This window comes from Stomoxys calcitrans, chromosome 1, assembly GCF_963082655.1.
Source record: "Stomoxys calcitrans chromosome 1, idStoCalc2.1, whole genome shotgun sequence".
Taxonomy (NCBI): domain Eukaryota; kingdom Metazoa; phylum Arthropoda; class Insecta; order Diptera; family Muscidae; genus Stomoxys; species Stomoxys calcitrans.
The window spans coordinates 187,529,148-187,551,801 of NC_081552.1; the positions used below are offsets into that span (position 1 = coordinate 187,529,148).

A 22,654-nucleotide genomic window follows, 5' to 3' on the forward strand; every position below is an offset into this window, starting at 1 on the left:
GTAAGTAAGTTATTAACACAATTTTTTAAGGTAGAATTGATGCCTAGAAACTCCAACTCCTTCATGATTGAGGTCGGTTTTACAATGTCAAGAAATGCGACCATTGTACATTCCTTGACAGCGATTGAGACCTCTATGTAGCCGACTAGGTCGTGAAGGGCTGTTTCAGTGGATTTGCCTTTACTATATGGATGCTGCTGCCGACATAGGCGATCTCTAGCGATCTTTGCCCTAAGATATGTTACTATCAACCTCTCAAGAGTCTTCAGCATAAAGGATGACAGACTAATAGGACGAAAATCATTCGACTTCCATGTAGCTGACTATGTCGTGAAGGGCTGTTTCAGTAGATTTGCCTTTACTATATGGATGCTGCTGCCGACATAGGCGATCTTTAGCGATCTTTGCCCTAAGATATGTTACTATCAACCTCTCAAGAGTCTTCAGCATAAAGGATGACAGACTAATAGGACGAAAATCTTTCGACTTTGTGCGGCAAGGTTTTCCTGCTTTCGGAATGAAAATGAACTTCGCGTCCCTCCATCCCACAGGTATATATGACTGATGGCAGCAGTGTATATCTCCCTAGGCCATCGAACCAGTCTATCAGACACAGTTTGTTATTCAACCGATGATACATAATCAGGGCCTGGCGACTTAAAGGAGTCGAAACATCTTATCGCCCAAAGGATTTTCGGCTCAGACACAATTTACCTAATGGCCTCCAACGAATGCATTTCAGTGACAAACACTTCAGGCGCCACGTTGTCTGTTGGAGAATTTCCCGGGAAATGTGTATCAACGAGTAGTTGTAGTGTTTCCTCATTAGACATTGTCCATACATTCTCCGACTTCAGAATATACCCCACCGTAATAGATCTCGAGGACAGAATATTCCTTAGCCTAGAGGCCTCAGATTCAGAATTCTACCCAGGATTTGTTCCGAACCTTTCTAAGCTAGCCCTTATATGTTCTTAGCTCAGCATTATAGATGTCCTAATCGTGTGGTGCTCTAGTGGCTTTTGCTCTGTTGAAGAGTTTTCTGCAGTCTTTCCGTAGACCAACTAGCCAATGCAACTGCAATGAAACTCACCAGTAAAATGGAGAGTCATAAGAAAATCCTTACTGCCAAATTTCGAGACAATCGGTTAACAAACGGGCACTTATTGCACTATTTCTCAAAATCGGACAAACAAACATATATAAGGGGGCTATATCTAAATCTGAACCGATTTCGAGCAAACTTCTCAGATATTGTTTTGGTCATCGAGGAAAGCGTTGTGTACAATTTTGGCAAGATTAGTCAATACATGCGCTTGTTGTGACTCTAGAAGTTAAAATCGTACGGTATATGTAATTTTGAGAGTCATAAAAAAATCCTTTCTGCTAAGTTTCGAGAGACTTGGTTAACAAATGACCATCTTATTGCATTATAACTGAAAACCGGACGAACATATATATGGGAGCTTTATCCCAATCTGAACCGATTTTTTCCAATTTCAATAGCATTCGTCTCTAGGCCGAAAAACAGCCTGTACCAAATTTTAAAACGCTCGGATGAAAACTGCGACCTGTACTTTGTACACAAATTAACATGGACGGACGGACAGACAAACCGACAGTCGGACATAGCTAAATCAAATCAGAAAGTGATTCTCAATCGATCGGTATACTTATCAATGTGTCTATCTCTCTTCCTTTTGGGTGTAACAAACAAATTCACTTAGTTAAAATACCCTGTTTCAATCCCATGGCAGCCGGTTGTACGCACCGGATTGACCCGATGGAATCCTCATCGGCAAGGGCTGCCGCCTCAGTGTACGTGTTCGTCTTTTTTCGTCATGGGAGAGGCACATCCCGGAGTGCCTTCTCCGCACGCTTCTGGTCCGTGCCGGGATTGAAAAGAACCCCGGACACTGGTTCTGTTCGGTTTGCCAGAACCGCCTTTATCATCTGTCGGTGTTGGTAAGGTGTAACCGGTGCATGGAGTGGGTACATTTCCGTTCTTGCTCTGGGTTAACTTCACTACGGGAGTATAGTCATACTGGCTATGTCGCAAGGTGCTGTGAGAACATAGCCAGCAGTGGGTCACAAGCGTCGCCGTCGTCGCCTTCGGCGTCCTCGTCGTCGGACTATGTGACCCCCCCGACCTCTCCCGTACGGCAATTTACGCAACGGCAGCATCCTTGCCCTACTATTGCCAGGCCAGTTCCGGGAAGTGTATCGTTCTTGCAGTTAAACTGCAATGGACTACATGGCAAGATCGATGAGATCGTGGACTTTATGAGTCGGAAGCGCATATTGGTCGCGGCGATCCAGGAGAAAAAGCTGACCAACACCTGCAGCTTGCACAGTTGTCACGGTTACAATGTGCTACGTAAGGATCGCTCAAGGAATGGAGGTGGGGGATTGGCCTTCGTTATAAACCATTCCGTGCAGTATAGACCTATCTCGCCTGCGCTAGTGACCCCTACATGGAATGTATGGGAGTAGCAGTCAGGTCTGGTACTGCCGAGATAGAGATATACAACGTGTATATACCGCCGGTTGGTAACCCCGACATAAGTGGGTTGCTATCTGGCCATAATCGTTTGGTTCTAGGGGATTTTAATGCGCATCACACGTCATGGCATTTTCCCTAGGTAACGACAAGCGTGGCATAGCTTTGGCAGAGCAGATAGATAGCTCCAAGTTTTGCACGGTGAATGAGTATGCCCCCACTAGGATTACGAGGAGGTGCAGCAGCTCGCCAGACATCTCAATTGCATCCCCTGATCTCGTGAGTGACGTATCCTGGCAAGCCGTCATCTCTTTGGGGTCAGACCACCTCCCCATAATTCTCACCATCGACCGACGTTTATCAATCAGAAGAAGGCCGATTGGCCGCTTCAGTGAACTGACACTCGGATGTGCTTGTTGTCGAAAGGAAATTCTGAGACATTATTAACGCAGCAGCCGGTCGTTTTATACCAGTCGGCCGAATACCCCAAGTGGGGCCCAATTTCCCGGCGCAGTCAGTTGGACACGCAGACGAGCGTGATGGGATTAGTTGTACGGACCCCACTAACCCCAGAATCAGCGAGCTAGCTGAATCTGTAAATAAACAGGGTAGTCAACAAACATGAGCGGAATTTGTGGCTGGAACACCTGGACCAATAAAACATAGACACCGGTTTAGGCAAGCTGTGGTTTACTGTTAAGACACTCTCGAATCCCGGAAGACGGGATGACAGGACCTCAGTCACTTTTGGTGAGATAACCGTGACTGATCCGAAGAGATGCGCCAGTTTGTTCAACCGTCAATTTATTGTGCATCCCGAGATAGACAGGCCAAGGAGGAAAGCCATTCGCCGTATTCGTGGTCTCCGAGCCGATGAACAGCCATCACAATTTACCGTAGGAGAAATTACGAATGTCATCCGTGGCGCCCAATCTTCTAAGGCGTTGGGCCCCGACGGAATCTCTACATTGATGTTGAAGAATCTGGATTCACCTGGAGTTGAGTACCTTACCACTGCCCTCAACCTGTCATTGAACACTCTAATAGTTCCCGATGTCTGGAAAATGGGCAGAGTGATCCCGCTACTGAAGCCTGGTCTGAAGACCGATCTCCCTTCTCTCATCAGTGGCAAAGACGCTTGAGGCATTACTCCTTCCGAGCCTCGTAGGAGAATTTCCATTTGCCGAGCATCAACATGGATTTCGGAGACTGCACAGCACAACAACAGCTTTGCATGCCATAACCACACACATTTGCCGTGGCTTTAATCAAACCAGGCCATATGATAGGACGGTCCTCGTGGCACTGGACCTATATAATATATCCGCCACCAAATCTTCAGCCACACTGTTCACTACAAATACGCGTAAGGTGAATACTGAGCTGACTGTGATGGTCGATGGAGAAATGATTCTGACCATCAAGTGTCCCAAAATACTTGGCGTCACATTTGACAGCTCTTACACATTCTCCTCATTCTCCTTGCTGGCAGCACTTGGGATGCAGACAAAGAAACCTTGTTGACCACGTACAAAGCAACTGGCCGGTATGTGGTAAGTTATGCAGCGCCAGTGTGGTCTCGTCAACTTTGTGACACGCAGTGGAATAATATTCAGATCTGTCAGAATGCCGCCCTCCGAACAGCGACGGGCTGTCTCTTCAGTTCTCATGTGGACCACCTCCATCAGGAGACAAAGATCCTACCAGTGCGAAGACATAACTACATGCTGTCTAAGCAATACCTTTTGGGCTGTTATCGCAGAAACCATCCAAATCATTATCTTGTGGATAGATACCCACCGCCCGGAAGCCTTAAGGTAGATCTACACTATCTAGAGCGTGAGGTTCAGCGCTACAAGAGAGAACCTCTAGATCAAGCGGCATATCAAGCGGGTATGAACAACATTCATGCAGACACGGTAGCAGATGCGGTAATTGGCTACCGGGTGAATGTAGTCCTTGGAGAACGACCGCCACCCATTGCACCCGAAGAAATCGACCTCCCCCGGCAAACCAGAGTGGTTCTGGCTCAATTACGTTCCGACGAAGGCAGCCGCCTCAATTCCCACAGAGCTAGGATTGATGCCGACGTGCAAGATGAATGTCCCGATTGTAACCAGGGACCGCACGATACACGTCACCTGTTTAACTGCCCGGCCAGACCCACTCGACTCAGACGCAGATCCCTGTGGACGCACCCCATCTTAGTCGCAGAGTTCCTGGGTCTTGACACTCAACAGAATTAAGCAGACGAAAAATAGAACACAATAAACTGCTACAACAACAACAACAACCCTGTTTCACAATAGTGGTGTAGGGTATAATGAATACGCCAACATCGTATGGGCCGTTCATGAAACGTCACTCCAACAATTTTCAGTTACTATATGAACATCTTAATGAAAGAGCAAAATGTTTTTATTTTGCATTGTTTTCATTTATGTGTGGATTATTAATATGCAATCGGTAATTGTTAATATTGCAGTGTCTGACACAAATGACACAGATAAAAATTTAAATTTAATATCTTTATTGGCCAAACGATATGTGCGATTTATGGCATACAAAAAATATCAATGGCATGTGAGATAACAAAATAGCAGTGATTTTAATATTCGTATATACATAACAGTGTCCCAAAAACAAAAAAGTGCATTTCTTTGAACGCATACCCTCCATTTGTTTCCTTTCGATAGTAATAAGCGAAAGATGAAATAAAGGGTGATTTTTTTGAGGTTAGGATTTTCATGCATTAGTATTTGACAGATCACGTGGGATTTCAGACATGGTGTCAAAGAGAAAGATGCTCAGTATGCTTTGACATTTCATCATGAATAGACTTACTAACGAGCAACGCTTGCAAATCATTGAATTTTATTACCAAAATCAGTGTTCGGTTCGAAATGTGTTCAAATTTTGACAAATTTTGTTCAGCGATGAGGCTCATTTCTGGTTGAATGGCTACGTAAATAAGCAAAATTGCCGCATTTGGAGTGAAGAGCAACCATAAGCCATTCAAGAACTGCCCATGCATCCCGAAAAATGCACTGTTTGGTGTGGTTTGTACGCTGGTGGAATCATTGGACCGTATTTTTTCAAAGATGCTGTTGGACGCAACGTTACGGTGAATGAACACATTTCGAACCGAACACTGATTTTGGTAATAAAATTCAATGATTTGCAAGCGTTGCTCGTTAGTAAGTCTATTCATGATGAAATGTCAAAGCATACTGAGCATCTTTCTCTTTGACACCATGTCTGAAATCCCACGTGATCTGTCAAATACTAATGCATGAAAATCCTAACCTCAAAAAAATCACCCTTTATTATGACGATCGGTAAGCGATAACATGTGCCACAACTCGGGCTGCGGAGTCGGAGCAAGAAACAAAGTACACGTAGTTAAAATGTAGTAAAGTAGTAAATAATGTTTCAACAAAAAAATATAATATTCAAAATTTTTTAGAATAAACAAGTAATAGAGTGCTTAGTTCGGCCGGACCGAACCTTGGGAACCCACCACCATGGATTCTGCTAAAAACTTATACAAAACAAGTAAAAAGGCGTTAAGTTCGGCCGGGATATATGTAAACCACCTTTCATCAAAATTCGGTGAAAATTTTATACCTTATGTCCCATATCAGTTATATCCAAATATGTTCCGATTTGGACCAAATACTAATAAGTACATTAGCTATATCTAAAAATAAACCGATCTGAACTATATACCAAATTTCAGTGAAATCGGATTATAAATGCGCCTTTTATGGGGCCAAGATATTAAATCGAGATATCGGTCTACATGACAGCTATATCCAAATCGGGACCGATTTGGGCCAAGTTGCATAAAAATGTCGAAGAGCCTAACACAAAGCACTGTCCCAAATTTCAGCGAAATCGGACAATTAATGTCGCTTTTATGGGCCCAAAACCTTAAGTCGAGAGATCGTTCTATATGGCAGCTATATTCAAATATGGACCGATCTGGGCAAAATTAAGGAAGGACGTCGATGAGCCTAACCAAACTCACTGTCTCAAATTTCAGCGACATCGGACAATAAATGCGTCTTTTATGGGCCCAAAACCTAAAACCTAGATATCGGTCTATATGGCAGCTATATCTAAATCTGGACCGATCTGTGCGATATTGCAGAAGTATGTCAAGGGGCTTAACTTAACTCACTGTCCCTAATTTCGGCGTCATCGGATAATAAATGAGCATTTTATGGGCCCAAAACCATAAATCAAGAAATCGGTCTATATGGCAGCTATATCTAAATCTGAACCGATCTGAACCAAATTGAAGAAAGATGTCGAAGGGCCTAACACAACTCACTGTCCCAAATTTCAGCAAAATCGGAGAATAAATGTGCCTTTTATGGGACTAGCACCATAAATCGAAGGATCGGTCTATATGGCAGCTATATCCAAATCTGGACCGATCTGAGCCAAATTAACGATGAATGTCGATGGGCCTTACACAACTCACTGTCCCAAATTTCAGCGAAATCGGATAAAAAATGTGGCTTTTATGGGCCTTAGACCCTAAATCGGAGGATCGGTCTATATGGCAGCTATATCCAAATCTGGACCGATCTGAGCCACATTGACGAAGGATGTCGAAGGGCCTAACATAACTCACTGCCCCAAATTTCAGTACAATCGGATAATAAATGTGGCTTTTATGGGCCTAAGACCCTAAATTGACGGATCGGTCTATATGGGGGCTATATCAAGATATAGTCCGATATAGCCCATCTTCGAACTTAACCTGCTTATGGACAAAAAAAAGAATCTGTGCAAAATTTCAGCTCAATATCTTTATTTTTAAGGACTGTAGCGTGATTTCAACAGACAGACGGACGGACATGTCTAGATCGTCTTAGATTTTTACGCTGATCAAGAATATATATACTTTATAGGGTCGGAAATGGATATTTCGATGTGTTGCAAACGGAATGACAAAATGAATATACCCCCATCCTTCGGTGGTGGGTATAATAAATCTGGTCGAAGGGCATAATTTTATTGTACAGACCAAACTTCTGTCAAACAAGCAAAAATTAAAGCTTCTAGGAACACTTGTTGGAAGTCGTAACAGAACACCGAATGTAAAACTTCAGACAACAAGGACAAAAATTGCGGCTCAAGAAGTCAAATCGGGAGATCAGTTTATATGGCAGCTATATCAGGTTGGAAGCCACGGTAGCGCAGAGATTAGCATGTCCGCCTATTACGCTGTACGCCTGGGTTCGAAGCCTGGCCAGACCATCGGAAAAAAAAGACCATCTTCTGAATCATCATCATAATATTCCGTTATGACCTCCAACAACCGTGCTAAGTACGATACGAATAGGTCTATAACCTGATATAGCTCCCATTTAAACCAATCTCCCGATTTGATTTCTTGAGCTCTTACCAGCCGCAATTTTTGTCCGATTTGGCTAAAATTGAGCATGTAGTGTTTAGCTGAGACTTTCAACAACTGTGCCAACTAAGGTTCAAATCGGTCTATAATCTCATAAAGCTCACTTATAAACCGATCTCTAGTCCTTGTAAGCCCCAATTTTCGTCCGATTTGCCTGAAAGTTTGCACATAGTGTTCTCTTATGACTTCCAACAATTGTGCCAAGTGCGGTACTAATCGGTCAATAACCAGATATAGCTCCCATATAAGCCGAATTTTGTCCGATTTGCCTGAAATTTTGCAGGTATTGTTCTGTTATGACTTCCAACAACTGTTCGGAGTACGGCATGTAAAGCTCCCATATAAACCCATCTGCCGATTTGACTTATTGAGTCCTTACAAGCTACTATTTTTTTCGATTTGGCTGAACTAGAGAAACAACTGTGTTAAATACTTTCCAAATCAGTCTATAATCTGATATAGCTCCCATCTAAACCAGTCTCTCGATCATCCTTGTCCGGTTCTTAGAAGCTTTATTATACCCACCACCGAAGGATGGGGGCATATTAATTTTGTCATTCCGTTTGCAACACATCGAAATATCCATTTCCGACCCTATAAAGTATATATATTCTTGATCAGCGTAAAAATCTAAGACGATCTAGACATGTCCGTCCGTCTGCCCGTCTGTCTGTTGAAATCGCGCTACAGCCTTTAAAAATAGAGATATTGAGCTGAAACTTTGCACAGATTCTTTTTTTTTTTGTCCATACGCAGGTTAAGTTCGAAGATGGGCTATATCGGACTATATCTTGATATAGCCCCCATATAGACCGATCGACCGATTTTGGGTCTTAGGCCCATGAAAGCCACATTTATTATCCGATTTTGCTGAAATTTGGGACAGTGAGTTGTGTTAGGCCTTTCGACATTCTCCGTCAATTTGGCTCAGATCGGTCCAGATTTGGATATAGCTGCCATATAGACTGATATGCCAATTTAGGGTCTTAGGCCCATAAAAGCCACATTTATTATCCGATTTTGCTGAAATTTGGGACAGTGAGTTGTGTTAGGCCCTTCGACATCTTCCGTGAATTTGGCTCAGATCGGTCCAGATTTGGATATAGCTGCCATATAGACCGATCATCCGATTTAGGTTCTAAGTCCCATAAAAGCCACATTTATTATCCGATTTCACTGAAATTTGGGACAGTGAGTTGCGTTAGGCCCTTCGACATCCTCCGTCAATTTGGCTCAGATCGGTCCAGATTTGGATATAGCTGCCATATAGACCGATATGCCAATTTAGGGTCTTAGGCCCATAAAAGCCACATTTATTATCCGATCTTGCTGAAATTTGGGACAGTGAGTTGTGTTATGCCTCTCGACATCTTTCTTTAATTTGGCCCAGATCGGTTCAGATTTGGATATAGCTGCCATATAGACTGATTTCTTGATTTATGGTTTTGGGCCCATAAAATGCTTATATATTATCCGATGTCGCCAAAATTTGGGACAGTGAGTTAAGTTAAACCCCTTGACATACTTCTGCAATATCGCACAGATCGGTTCAGATTTGGATATAGCTGCCATATTGACCGATATCTATGTTTTAGGTTTTGGGGCCATAAAAGACGCATTTATTGTCCGATGTCGCTGAAATTTGAGACAGTGAGTTTGGTTAGGCTCTTCAAAGTCCTTCTTCAATTTTGCCCAGATCGGTCGAGATTTGAATATAGCTGCCATATAGACCGATATCGCGATTTAAGGTCTTGGCCCCATAAAAGGCGCATTTATAATCCGATTTCACTGAAATTTGACACAGTGACTTATGTTAGGCTTTTCGATATCCGTGTCGTATATGGTTCAGATCGGTTTATTTTTAGATATAGCTAGTGTACTTTTAGTATTTGGTCCAAATCGGAACATATTTTGATATAACTGATATGGGACATAAGGTATGAAATTTCCACCGAATTTTGATGAAAGGTGGTTTACATATATTCCCGAGGTGGTGGGTATCCAAAGTTCGGCCCGGCCGAACTTAACGCCTTTTTACTTGCTTTTTGCTGGTTTGACAGAAGCTTGGAATGAAGAATAAAATTATGTCCTTAAACTAAATTTATTTTGTATACATTTTCCGCAGAATCCGTGGTGGTAGTTTCCCAAGATTCGGCTCGGTCAAACCAAGCTCGCGTTTATTTGTTAAATTTATCACTTTACTTAAAACTCACCTTTGATAGCAATCACGAGCAGCATCAATATAGTCTCGGTAATGTGGAGTGCAAGTGTGCGTGCCACTTGCATGGTTCTAATCATCGGCAACACTTTCAAGCTGTGCGACATCAGTTGTGTGAAAAGCAAACACTTTAAGTAGATGTGGCAAAAAAATGTTCAAACACAAATGCAACTTTGGACAGTCAATGCCTTCAGCCACCCTTTGCTGCAGCTCTTTGTGGCCCTCACAAACTGGATGATTATTTTCCAATAGAGCAAGGAAGGTGTTTTTTTTTATTAATAAACCCAATGTCTATATCCACAAAATCAATTTCTTCTTTTCACCACGTAGTAGTTTCTGAAAATGAGAGTAACAAAAAATGGTGGGTATAAACAAAAAATTGAAAAATAAACTTATTTAGACTTTTCATTTGATGGTGTGAAAACATCTAATACATCGGTAGACGATAGCTTTTACGTTAACCTTTGAATTCTACTGAAGCTAAATTTAATTTTATAAACTTCTAATTACAAGGCTTCTTCCTAAGAAATTCAAAAACAGTAAGCTACGATATGCTTTGATGCGGTGTGGTGGTGCTTAACAAACCCAATTTAGATTTCTATACCCACCACCGAAGTATGGGCGTATATTCATTTTGTCATTCCGTTTGCAACACATCGAAATATCTATTTCCGACCCTATTAAGTATATATGTATATTCTTGATCCACATGAAAATCAAAGACGATCTAGACATGTCCGTCCAGCTGTCTGTTGAAATCATGCTACAGTCCTTAACAAGTAAACGCGTGCTAAGTTCGGCCGGGCCGAATCTTATATACCCTCCACCATGGATCGCATTTGTCGAGTTCTTTACCCGGCATCTCTTCTTAGGAAAAAAGGGTATAAGAAAAGATCTGCTCTGCTATTACAGCGATATCAAGATATGGTCCGGTTTGGACCACAATTAAATTATATGTTGGAGACCTGTGTTAAATGTCAGCCAGTTCGAATAAGAATTGAGCGGTTTGGGGGCTCAAGAAATAAAATAGAGAGATCGATTTATATGGGAGCTGTATCAGACTATAGACCGATTCAGATCATAATAAACAGGAATGTTGATGTTCACGAGAGGATCCGTAGTACAAAATTCAGGCAAATCGGATAATAATTGCGACCTCTAGAGGCTCAAGAAGTCAAGATCACAGATCGGTTTATATGGCAGCTGTATCAGGTTATGAACCGATTTGAGCCATACTTGGCACAGTTGTTGGATATCACAACAAAACACGTCGTGCAAAATTTCATTCCAATCGGATAAGAATTGCGCCCTCTATAGACTCAAGAAGTCAAGACCCAAGATCGGTTTATATGACAGCTATATCAAAGCATGGACCGATATGGCCCATTTACAATCCCAACCGACCTACACTAATAAGAAGTATTTTTGCAAAATTTCAAGCGGCTAGCTTTACTCCTTCGAAAGTATGCGTGCTTTCGACAGACAGACGGACAGACAGTCGGACGGACATGGCTAGATCGACATAAAATGTCACGAGAGAATATGTATACTATATGGGGTCTCAGATGAATATTTCGAGTAGTTACAAACAGAATGACGAAATTAGTATACCCCCATCCTATGGTGGAGGGTATAAAAATAGAGATATTGAGCTGAAACCTTGCACATATTTTGTTCTTGTCCATAAGAAGGTTAAGTTCGAAGATGGGCTATATCGGACTATATCTTGATGATGAGTTTGCTGAAAATTGGGACAGCGAGTTGTGTTAAGGCCTTCGACTTTTTCTTCAACTTGTCCTAAATTGGTCCAGATTTGGATAAAGCTGCCATATAGACCGATATCTCGATTTAAATAAAAGGCGATTATAAATCAGGCATAACTTATGCATTTTTTTTACCGGATTTTGAAGAAAGGTTGTTTACATATATACCCGAGATGGTTGGTATCCAAAATTCGGCCCGGCCGAACTTATCGCCTTTTTATAACCTCCACCATAGAATGGGAGTATACTATTTTCGTCATTCTGTTTGTAACTCCTTGAAATTTTCGTATGAGACCCAATAAATTATATATATTCTTGATCGTCGTGACATTTCGAAGGAGTAAAGCTAGCAGCTTGAAGTTTTGCACAAATACTTCTTATTAGTGTAGGTCGGTTGGGATTGTATATGGGCCAAATCGGTCCATGTTTTGATACAGCTGCCATATAAACCGATCTTGGGGCTTGACTTCTTGAGCCTCTAAAGGGCGCAATTCTTATACGATTGGAATGAAATTGTGCACGACGTGTTTCGCTATGACTTTCAACAATTGTGCTGAATTGGGTTCAAATCCGGCAATAACCTGATATAGCTGCCATATAAACCGGTCTTGAATCTTGACTTCTTGTATCACTAGAGGGCGCAACTCTTATCCGGTTTGAATGAAATTTTGCACGAAATATTTTGTTATGATGTACAACAACTGTCCCAAGTATGGTTGAAATCGGTTCATAACCTGATATAGCTGTTATATAAATTGATCTAGGGACTTGACTTCTTGCGTTTCTAGAAGGCGCAATCCTATCCGATTTGGCTTAAATTTTGCATGACGTATTTTATTATGACTTTCAACAACTGTGCAAAGTAAGGTTCAAATCAGTTCATAACATGATATAGCTGCCATATAAACCAATCTGGGATCTTGACTTCTTGAACTTCTAGAGGTCGCAATTATTATCCGATTTCCCTGAAATTTTGTACGACTGATCTTCTCATGACCATCAACATACGTGTTTTTTTTTTTTGGTCTTTTTGGTCTCCCATATAAATCGATCTCTCTATTTTACTTCTTGAGACCCCAAAGGGCGAAATTCTTATTCGGATTGGCTAATATTTTACAGAGGTCTCCAACATATAATTGTGGTCCAAGCCGGACCATATCTTGATATCGCTCTAATAGCAGAGCAAATCTTATATTTTATCCTTTTTTTTGCCTAAGAAGAGATGCCGGGAAAAGAGCTCGACAAATGCAATCCATGGTGGAGAGTATATAAGGTTCGGCCCGGCCGAACTTAGCACGCTTTTACTTGTTTTGCTTGTGGTGTTTGGTTATGACTTCCAACATCCGTTAGCAGTATTGACCATATCAGTATAAAACGCGATGTAGCTTCTATATAAACCCGATAAGTCTCCTATGGCCAATAAAAGCTTCAAAGCTGGCAGATTTCACAGCTAATTGGTAAACAAGGTACACATATGCCCTTCAACAAAGCCCATTTGTTGAAATTTTAAAAGTGGTTGTGGATTTTCATGATTCGTCCTGGCCTAACTTTTTCACATTTTTACTATTTAAACTCTAAAGCTTTTATATTTTTTTTCTGCGAGAGTGACACGCACAGTCACGGCCAATAATCGTCATTCTTCCGCCATTGTTTGCTTTTGACCTTGTTTGACATGAATGTGAAACGAAAACTTCTCAACCAAAACCCAAGACTGCTAATGTTTGCCAATTGCCAGCGATAGTTGCGTGCATTTCTAATTTAAATTCTGCCAAGGTGACAAGCCAACCAACCATCCAACCAAACTACCTACCAAACATGCAGTGGAACTCCTTTTTTTTCTAAGCAAGAAAAATAACGTTTTTATTGCCGATGAGAAAAGCATATCCGTTGCCATTTGCGTCTTGCTTGGAAAAAAGGCCAAGCTGTTCTTAAACTTATACTACCCAAGTGCCAGATCCAATTGTTGCTGACATTTTCAATTATTTGTTTGCAACAAACTTGCCAATAATAGCAAATAAGAATGCCAAGCCACTATGGGATGCTTTAAAAAAAAAATGGTTGATAATTTTTGAAAACGGCAGTTGCTATTGACCGCAGGATTTCCATGTTTGCTGCTTCCAAGCGAGTGAATGCATTTTAAGATCTTATTCTCTCGCGTTAATTAGAAGAGTGCGTTCGCACTCTCAAAAATTATGGCACTTTCAAACAATTATGGCAGTTTGAATTGAGCCTTCGTCCAACATGCTGAATGTCTAACTGAACTCACATGATCTATTGCGAAGTGGTTTTCTCTATCCCATTTTTATACCCACCACCATAGGATGAGGGTATACTAAACTAGTCATTCCGTTTGTAACACCTCGAAATATTGATCTAAGCCGGCACAAAGTAGATATATGTTTAATTGTCTCGACAACCTTAGTCGATCTAGCCATGTCCGTCCGTCCGTCCGTCAGTCGAAGTCACGATTGCAGTCGAATGCGTAAAGATAGCCGCTTGAAATTTTGCACAGATATTAAATATTGATGTCGGTCGTTGATGATTACAAATGGTTCAGATTTGGATAAAGCTCCCATATAAACCTATCTCCCGATTTGAATTCTTGAGCCCTGGAAGCCGCTATTTCTGTCCGCTATGGCTAAAATAAATGCAAATAGTGTTCTGTTCTCAGTTTTTGTCTTATTTGGCTGAAATTTGTCATGCGGTTTTTTATTACGACTTCCAACAACTATATCAAGTTCGGTCCAAATCAGTCCATCAGTCTGTAACTTTAAATAGCTCCCATATAAACCGGTCTCTCTATTATCCTTGTTCGGTTCCTTTTGCTTGTTTGACGGAAGTTTGGCATGTAGAATACAGCTGGCAAAATATCGATGGCACTACCGATACTATCGATATTTAATTTTTGACTGAATATCGATTAATATTTTTCCGATACTATCGCAAACGAATGTTTTTTTTCAAAACTGAACCAAAATATGCAATCCGACACTGAACGTATCCCTTAAGATACGTTGCGCCTATAGAGGGCGCAATTTTTTTAAGCCGATAAGACTAACATTTTGTGCAATGATTTCTTTCATGAATTCCAACTGATTTTATAAACCTTGGTTTAATTTGGTCTATGCATTGACATTGTTTCCATATAAATCGATCTCCTGATTTTTATACCCTCCACCATAGGATGGGGGTATACTTTTTCGTCATCCTGTTTGTAATACCTCGAAATATGCGTATGAGACCCCATAAAGTATTGGGTTGCCCAAAAAGTAGTTGTCGGTAATATAGTAGTAATATAGTCGGCGTTGACAAATTTTTTCAACGGCTTGTGACTCTGTAATTGCATTCTTTCTTCTGTCAGTTATCAGCTGTTACTTTTAGCTTCCTTTAGAAAAAAAGTGCGCGAAACTTTGTTTACATTTGTTTGTTTGGCGTCAATTTTAATATGGAGCCCACAAAGGAGCATTTTCGTCATATTTTACTTTATTATTTCCGTAAAGGAAAAAACGCGGAGCAGGTTGCTAAGAAGTTACGAGATGTGTATGGTGGTAAAGCCTTAAAAGGAAGACAGTGTCAAAATTGGTTTCGCAAATTCCGTTCTTGAGATTTTTCACTTAAAGATGAGCCACGTTCAGGTCGGCCAAATGAAGTTGATGATGACCAAATCAAAGCATTAATCGAATTGCATCGTCATGTACCTGAGCGTGAGATTGGAGAGAAGTTAAATATACCAAAATCAACCGTTCATTATCACATAAAAAGTCTTGGACTGGTGAAAAACTTGATATTTGGGTACCACATGCATTGAAAGAAATTCATTTAACAAACCGAATCAACGCTTGTGATATGCACCTTAAACGCAATGAATTCGATCCGTTTTTAAAACGAATCATAACTGGAGATGAAAAATGGATTGTTTACAACAACGTTAGTCGAAAACGATCATGGTCCAAGCATGGTGAACCAGCTCAAACCACTTCAATGGCTGATATCCACCAAAAGAAGGTTATGCTGTCTGTTTGGTGGGATTGGAGGGGTGTGGTATATTTTGAGCTACTTCCATGAAACCACACGATTAGTTCGGATGTTTACTGTCAACAATTGGACAAATTGAATACAGCCGTCAAGGAGAAGCGACCAGAATTGGTCGATCGTAAAGGTGTCATATTTCACCAGGACAACGCTAGACCGCACACATGTTTGGTCACTCGCCAAAAACTGAGTGAGCTTGGCTGGAAACTTTTGATGCATCCACCATATAGCCCTGACCTTGCACCATCAGACTACCATTTATTTCGATCTTTGCAGAACTCCTTTAATGGTAAAACTTTCGGCAATGATGAGGCTATAAAATCGCACTTGGTTCAGTTTTTTGCAGATAAAGGCCTGAAGTTCTATGAGCGTGGAATAAAAAATTTGCCAGGAAGATGGCAAAAGGTTATCGAACAAAATGACAATTATATATTTGTTAAAATTCATTCTAAGTTTTATTAAAAATGCATTTACTTTCTTTTAAAAAATCCGCAATTATTTTTTGAGCAACCCAATATATATATTCTTGATCGTGATGTCATTTTAAGTTGATCTAGCCATGTCCGTCCGTCTGTCCGTCCGTCTGTCCGTCCGTCTGTCCCTCCGTCTGTCTGTCCGTCCGTCCGTTTGTCGAAAGCACGCTTACTTTCGAAGGAGTTAAGCTAGCCGCTAGCAATTTTGCACAAATACTTTTTATAAGTGTAGGTCAGTTGGGATTGTAAATGGGGTAAATCGGTCCATGTTTTGATATAGTGTCATATAAACCGAACCGATCTTGGGTTTTGACTTCTTGATCCTCTAGGGGGCGCAATTCTTATCCGATTTGACTGAACTTTTACATGTGGTGTTTAGGTTTCACTTCCAACAACTGTGTTAAGTATGATTCAAATCGGTTCATAATATGGTATAGCTGTCATAAAATCCGATCTTAGATCTTGACTTCTTAAGCCAAAAGAGCACGCAATTCTCATCCGATTTGGATGAAATTTTGCATGAGGTATTTTGCTATGACTTCCAACAACTGTGTTAAGTATGATTCAAATCGGTTCATAATCTGGTATAGCTGTCATATAAACCGATCTTAGATCTTGATTTCTTGAGCCAATGGAGTGCGCAATTCTCATCCGATTTGGATGCAATTTTACATGAAGTGTTTTGTTATGACTTCCAACAACTGTGCTAACCTGATATTGCTGCCATATAAACCGACCTGGGATATTGACTTCTTGAGCCTCTAGAGGGCGCAATTCCCATACGATTTGGAAGAAATTTTTTTACAAGGGCTTCTCTCTGGACCCTCAACATACGTGTCTAATATGGTCCGAATTGATCAACCGCTTGATACAGCTCCCATATAAACCAATCTCCCGATTTTGCTTCTTAAGCCCCTACAAGGCGCAATTTTTATCCGAATGAACTGATATATTACACAATGACTTCTACAATGTTCCGCATTCAATTCATTTATGGTCCGAATTGGACCATAATTTGTTATAGCTCCAATAGCATAACAGTTCTTATTCAATATTCTTTGTTTGCCTAAAAAGAGATACCGGGCATAGAACTCGACAAATGCGATCCATGGTGGAGGATATATAAGATTCGGCCCGGCCGAACATAGCACGCTCTTACTTGTTACTTCTCATTTTCGTTGTAAATATAAGTGATGGGAAATTAACAATAGAATCGATACAATCGATATTTTTTATTAAAACAATGGAAAATATCGAATGTTATGATTGTGTAATAAGCATATGTGAGACGTTTTCGGTGAAGAGGATACCGCAGAATCAATCCTCGATGATGCCATAGAATGTTAATCTCCAAGTCAGAGAATGAACACCAAGGCCGCAGGAGACGACGGGTTACTCGCTGAACTATTTAACACCGGAGACACGCTGATAAGGCTAATGCACAATCTGGCTAGAAGAACAAATACGCTAAAATTTGAACCCTCAGCATACTATATCTCGTAGACAAAACGGAATGTGCAAACTACAGAGGAATAAGTCTCCTCCCCATCGCATACAAAATACTCTCGAGTGTACTGTGTGAAAGATTAAAACCCAAAGTCAATTAGATAATAGCGGCGACAATGCGGCTTTAGATCTGGTAAATGCACCATAGATATTTATATTGCACCAAATCCTAGAAAGACCCGAGAAGGACAAATCAGCACCTACCATCTCTTTGTTGAATACAAAGCCGCTTTCGAGAGTCCTATAGGTTCAAAGCCATTTCAAGCCAAGTCTGTGTTTGGTATCTCTGCAAAATTAAGATGACTCTGATGGATGACGCTTGCTGATACGAGTTCCTCAGTTAAAATAGGAAAGAACCTCTTTGAACTGATTTCAAACAGGGAGACAGCTTATCGTGTGATCTTTTTAATATCCTGCTGGAGAAGATTATACGAGATGCAGGTGTGAATAGGCATGTCACACTACTTACAAAAGAAAAGATGCTAATTGCCTATGCCAACGACATCGATATTATGAGAAGAAGCATTTGCAGCCTTTGTAAGTATCGAAAGAGAATCAAAGAAAGTGGATTTGGCAGTAAACGGAGATAAGACAATGTGGATGATATCAACTTCCACAGAGCATTGTAAACCCAATCAGATAAAGACAATGGGTAAATTTGGAAACGACAACTTTGAGATAGTCCGAAACTTTATCTACCTTGGCACAGCCGTAAACGTAATAAACGATACCAGTTTTAAAATAAAACGAATGTTAATATTGGCTAACAGATGCTGTTTTGGATTAGAAAGCAGATGAAGAGCAAATGCACCTCTCCACAGACAAAAATTACATTACACAAGACACACATACTATCCTTGCTGTTATATGGCTCCGATGAGGTACTAATAGGGTGCGATGCCAATACCAATATTAATAAGCGGGGCCTAGCCCTGGAATAGTTCTTGAAAACTAGCGACCTAATAACACTTATCCCTGGTAACACCGCTACCTTTGTTAACAGGATTAGGAAGGAGGTTTTAGATAGACAATATGTTCGGAAAATCTATTCGATGAGGTTCAGGATTGAAGGGTGTCCATGGAACACTTATTTTGTGACCATAGCTACATTAGGTTTTGAATAGCACGGCCAGCGCCGAAGCCGATAAACTTTCGTAATAAGTAAAGAACCAACTGGCCAAAATTCGGAAGACTACTCAGCAGATAATTTAGATTGTCCAAGCATAGAAGACATTGACGAGAATGTCAAGAGGATTACCACTGCACTAGAGAAGTCTTTCAAAGATAGTTGTCCTCTTCGGGAAAAGAAATCAGCCCAAGAAAAACCCTGGATGACTGGTGCGATTCCCAAGATTGGAAAAGAGGTCCGCAGACTTTATAACACAGCACTTCATCAAAAAGTGGAAATATATTGGGAATTGCATTACATCCTGCTCAAAGCATACAATAAGATTGCCAGAGCGGCAAAATGTGACTCCTCCGACATTAATACAGAAGTAGGCGGACTTCTGGCGTCCCATCTGGCCTGTTTTTTCGCAGCGTGCCCAGTACTTGCATATACTCCGAAAGCCTGGCAGGAGGCAAGGGTGGTATTTAAACCCAAGCCCGGCAAGGCAAATTATGCGCCACCAAAGGCCTACAGACCTATAAGCCTTACGTCTTTTCTAGGCCACGCCATAGGGGGGCATTCTATCGCAATCTTATGGTTGACCACCTATTACAGATGCTGACTGAGAAGGGATTTGAAACCGTCTGCTGTGCAGACGATGTCGTAGTACTTCTAAGGGGTAAGGATCTCAACCAGCTATGCAGAAGGGCCGAATGAGTCCTTCATATGGCATATGACTGGCCCAGACCTAGGGGTCTCCATGTTAACTCTGGAAGACCGAAATGTGCTTTTTCACGAGGAAGACAAAGCTAGGCCAATTTGACGCACCACGTTTCCTCAACAAACCGATTTCGATATCTGACAAGGTCAAATTCTTAGGAGTGATCTTGGATATGAAACTTAACTGGAAGTGTCACATTCAGAAGCGTATTGAGAAGGCTCACTGATGTTGGGCACTATGCAGACGGACCGTAGGCTCGAAATGGGGCCTGAGTCCGAGGATAATACACTGGCTCTACAGGAGCGTGATTAGACCTATACTTACTTACTTACTGAACATGTTGTCTTGGCTAGGGCACTGGGAACTATAATAGATATCCGACCCATTGATATATAATGGGTTGCCCAAAAAGTAATTGCGGATTTTTTTAAAGAAAGTAAATGCATTTTTAATAAAACTTAGAATGAACTTTAATCAAATATACTTTTTTTAACTTTTTTTTCTAAAGCAAGCTAAAAGTAACAGCTGATAACTGACAGAAGAAAGAATGCAATTACAGAGTCACAAGCTGTGAAAAAAATTGTCAACGCCGACTATATGAAAAATCCGCAACTACTTCTTGGGCAACCCAATATATTAAGTGTGAGGCAACCACTGCGGCTATGAGACTTAAGGCGATGAGAGAATGGATTCATGATGGGAGCAGCTCATACCATCGCCGTCGAGGCGACGAAGGAAGGGAAGAGGCTTGTGATCGGATACCTGAGACGACACTTGAGGACGAGTGCGAGGCACTGCTGCCAATGGCACGGTCTTGGGCAAATGGAACTCTAATATTGCCAGCTGGAAGATCATGATTCACGGATGGATTAAAGCTAAAGGACAGAGTGGCCTGGAGGTCTACATTGAGAACCCAGGACTGAGATCTGTTTTAGACTGCCTGACCATAATACGGTCCGGCAGGCGGAGAACCGGTCGATCACGGAATGCGTGAGGTTTTGTGGTGCGAGAACGTTGAGTGTGAACATCTTTACGGACAGTAAGTTGGCCATAAGGGCAATAACAATAACAAGGAGAGTGAGGTCTCGAACAGGAGTGAAAGAAGCAGATTAAATCCATCTCTGAGGATGGCACGATCCGCATCGTTTGGGTGCCGATCCATGGCGGAGTAAGGGGGAATGAAAAAGCAGACGAGGCCGGAGAACTGCCGCCAATAAACTTGGTTAACTCGAAGCCCTTCGGGTGGACGGAGTCCGAGTTTAGTTCGTGGGCTACGAATGCGTAGTAACACTGTGGTACATCGAAACGGTCGACAGGACGACGAAAATCCTATGGGAAGATACGGATTGTGAGAAGTCGAGGCTATTCCTGAAAGGAAGCAAACATGAGGTCAGTAAAGATTTCGCTATCCTGGCGAGACCATCAAAAAAATGTTCAGCGGTGGTTTTCCCCTCCTAATGCTGGCAACATTTGTGAGGTACTTTGTCATGTAAAACTTCTCTCCAAAGAGGTGTCGCACTGCGGCACGCCGATCGTACTCGGCTATAAAATGGAGGCCCCTTGTCATTGAGCTTGAACTTGAATCGGACTGCACTCATTGATATGTGAGAAGTTTGCCCCTGTTCCTTAGTGGAATGTTCATGGGCACAATTTGCAATTTGCAACAGTACACATAGGACTACGAGCTCACTTATGCAAAATCGGTGTGGCAGTGATAACATGTGTATGGTATGCGGAGAAGATGATGAGACGTAGGAGCATTTCCTATGTCATTGCCCGGTTTACGCGGCTAACAGACACCGGCACTTAGGTGAGGACACAATACCAGAGATAAACCTACAAAGGGGAGTGATATCGAAAACAATTAGGGATTTTTTCAATCAGCACGGAATTCCTGACTTTGATATTCTTCTTCGAGGTTAAATTTTAGTTTTTATAGCACAAAACAAGATAATTACTCGCTTAGGTGTATGTCCATAGTGGTATGGGGCGGATTTATATTCGCATCCTCTTTTCAAACTAACCCAATCCAACCGAACCTAACGTAACACATAACTCCATGGTGCCGGTATTCAAAGTTCAGCACGGCCTTTACACGTTTTTACTTGTTATACCCACCACCGAAGGATATATTCATTTTGGGGGTACATTCATTTTGTCATTCCGTTTTCAACATATTGAAATATCAATTTCCGACCCTATGAAGTATATAAGCATAAAAATATAAGACCATCTAGCCATGTCCGTCCGTCTGTCCGTACGACTGTCCGTCTGTCTGTTGAAATCACGCTACAGTCTCTAAAAATAGAGATATTCAGCTGAAATTTCGCACAGGTTCTTTTTTGTCCATAAGCAGGTTAAGTTCAAAGATGGGCTATATCGGGCTATATCTTGATATAGCCCCCATATAGACCGATCCGCTGATTGAGGGTCTTAGGTCCATAAAAGCCACATTTAGTATCCGATTTTGCTGAAATTTGGGACAGTGGGTAAGGCCACTCGACATCCTTCGTCAATTTGGCTCAGATCGGTCCAGATTTGGATATAGCTGAAATGTAGATCGATCCTCCCATTAAGGGCCTTAGGCCCATAAAAGCCACACTTATTTTCCGATTTTGCCGACATTTTGGGCAGTGAGCTGTGTTTGGTCCTTCGACAGCCCTCTTCAAATTTGGCCTAGATCTATCCAGATTTGGATATAGCTGCCATATAGACCGATCCGCCGATGGAGGGTCTTAGGTCCATAAAAGCCACATTTAATATCCGATTTTGCAGAAATTTGGGACAGTGGGCTAGGCCACTTGACATCCTTCGTCAATTTGGCTCAGATCGGTCCAGATTAGGATATAGCTGAAATATAGATCGATCCTCCGATTTAGGGCCTTAGGCGCATAAAAGCCACATT

General features: G+C 41.5%; 1 protein-coding gene across 2 annotated transcripts in view; it reads right to left on the reverse strand.

Annotated features, from left to right (window-relative positions):
- The window catches only part of LOC106094829 (zwei Ig domain protein zig-8), a 354,622-nt gene that overhangs the window by 84,293 nt on the left and 247,675 nt on the right, over nucleotides 1-22,654 (reverse strand). For both annotated transcript variants that reach the window (XM_059362936.1, XM_059362935.1), the window contains one exon: nucleotides 10,142-10,482. In XM_059362936.1, coding sequence (XP_059218919.1) covers nucleotides 10,142-10,253 — 112 coding nt within the window. In that variant the 5' untranslated portion in view covers nucleotides 10,254-10,482. The remainder of the gene's footprint in view (nucleotides 1-10,141; nucleotides 10,483-22,654) is intronic.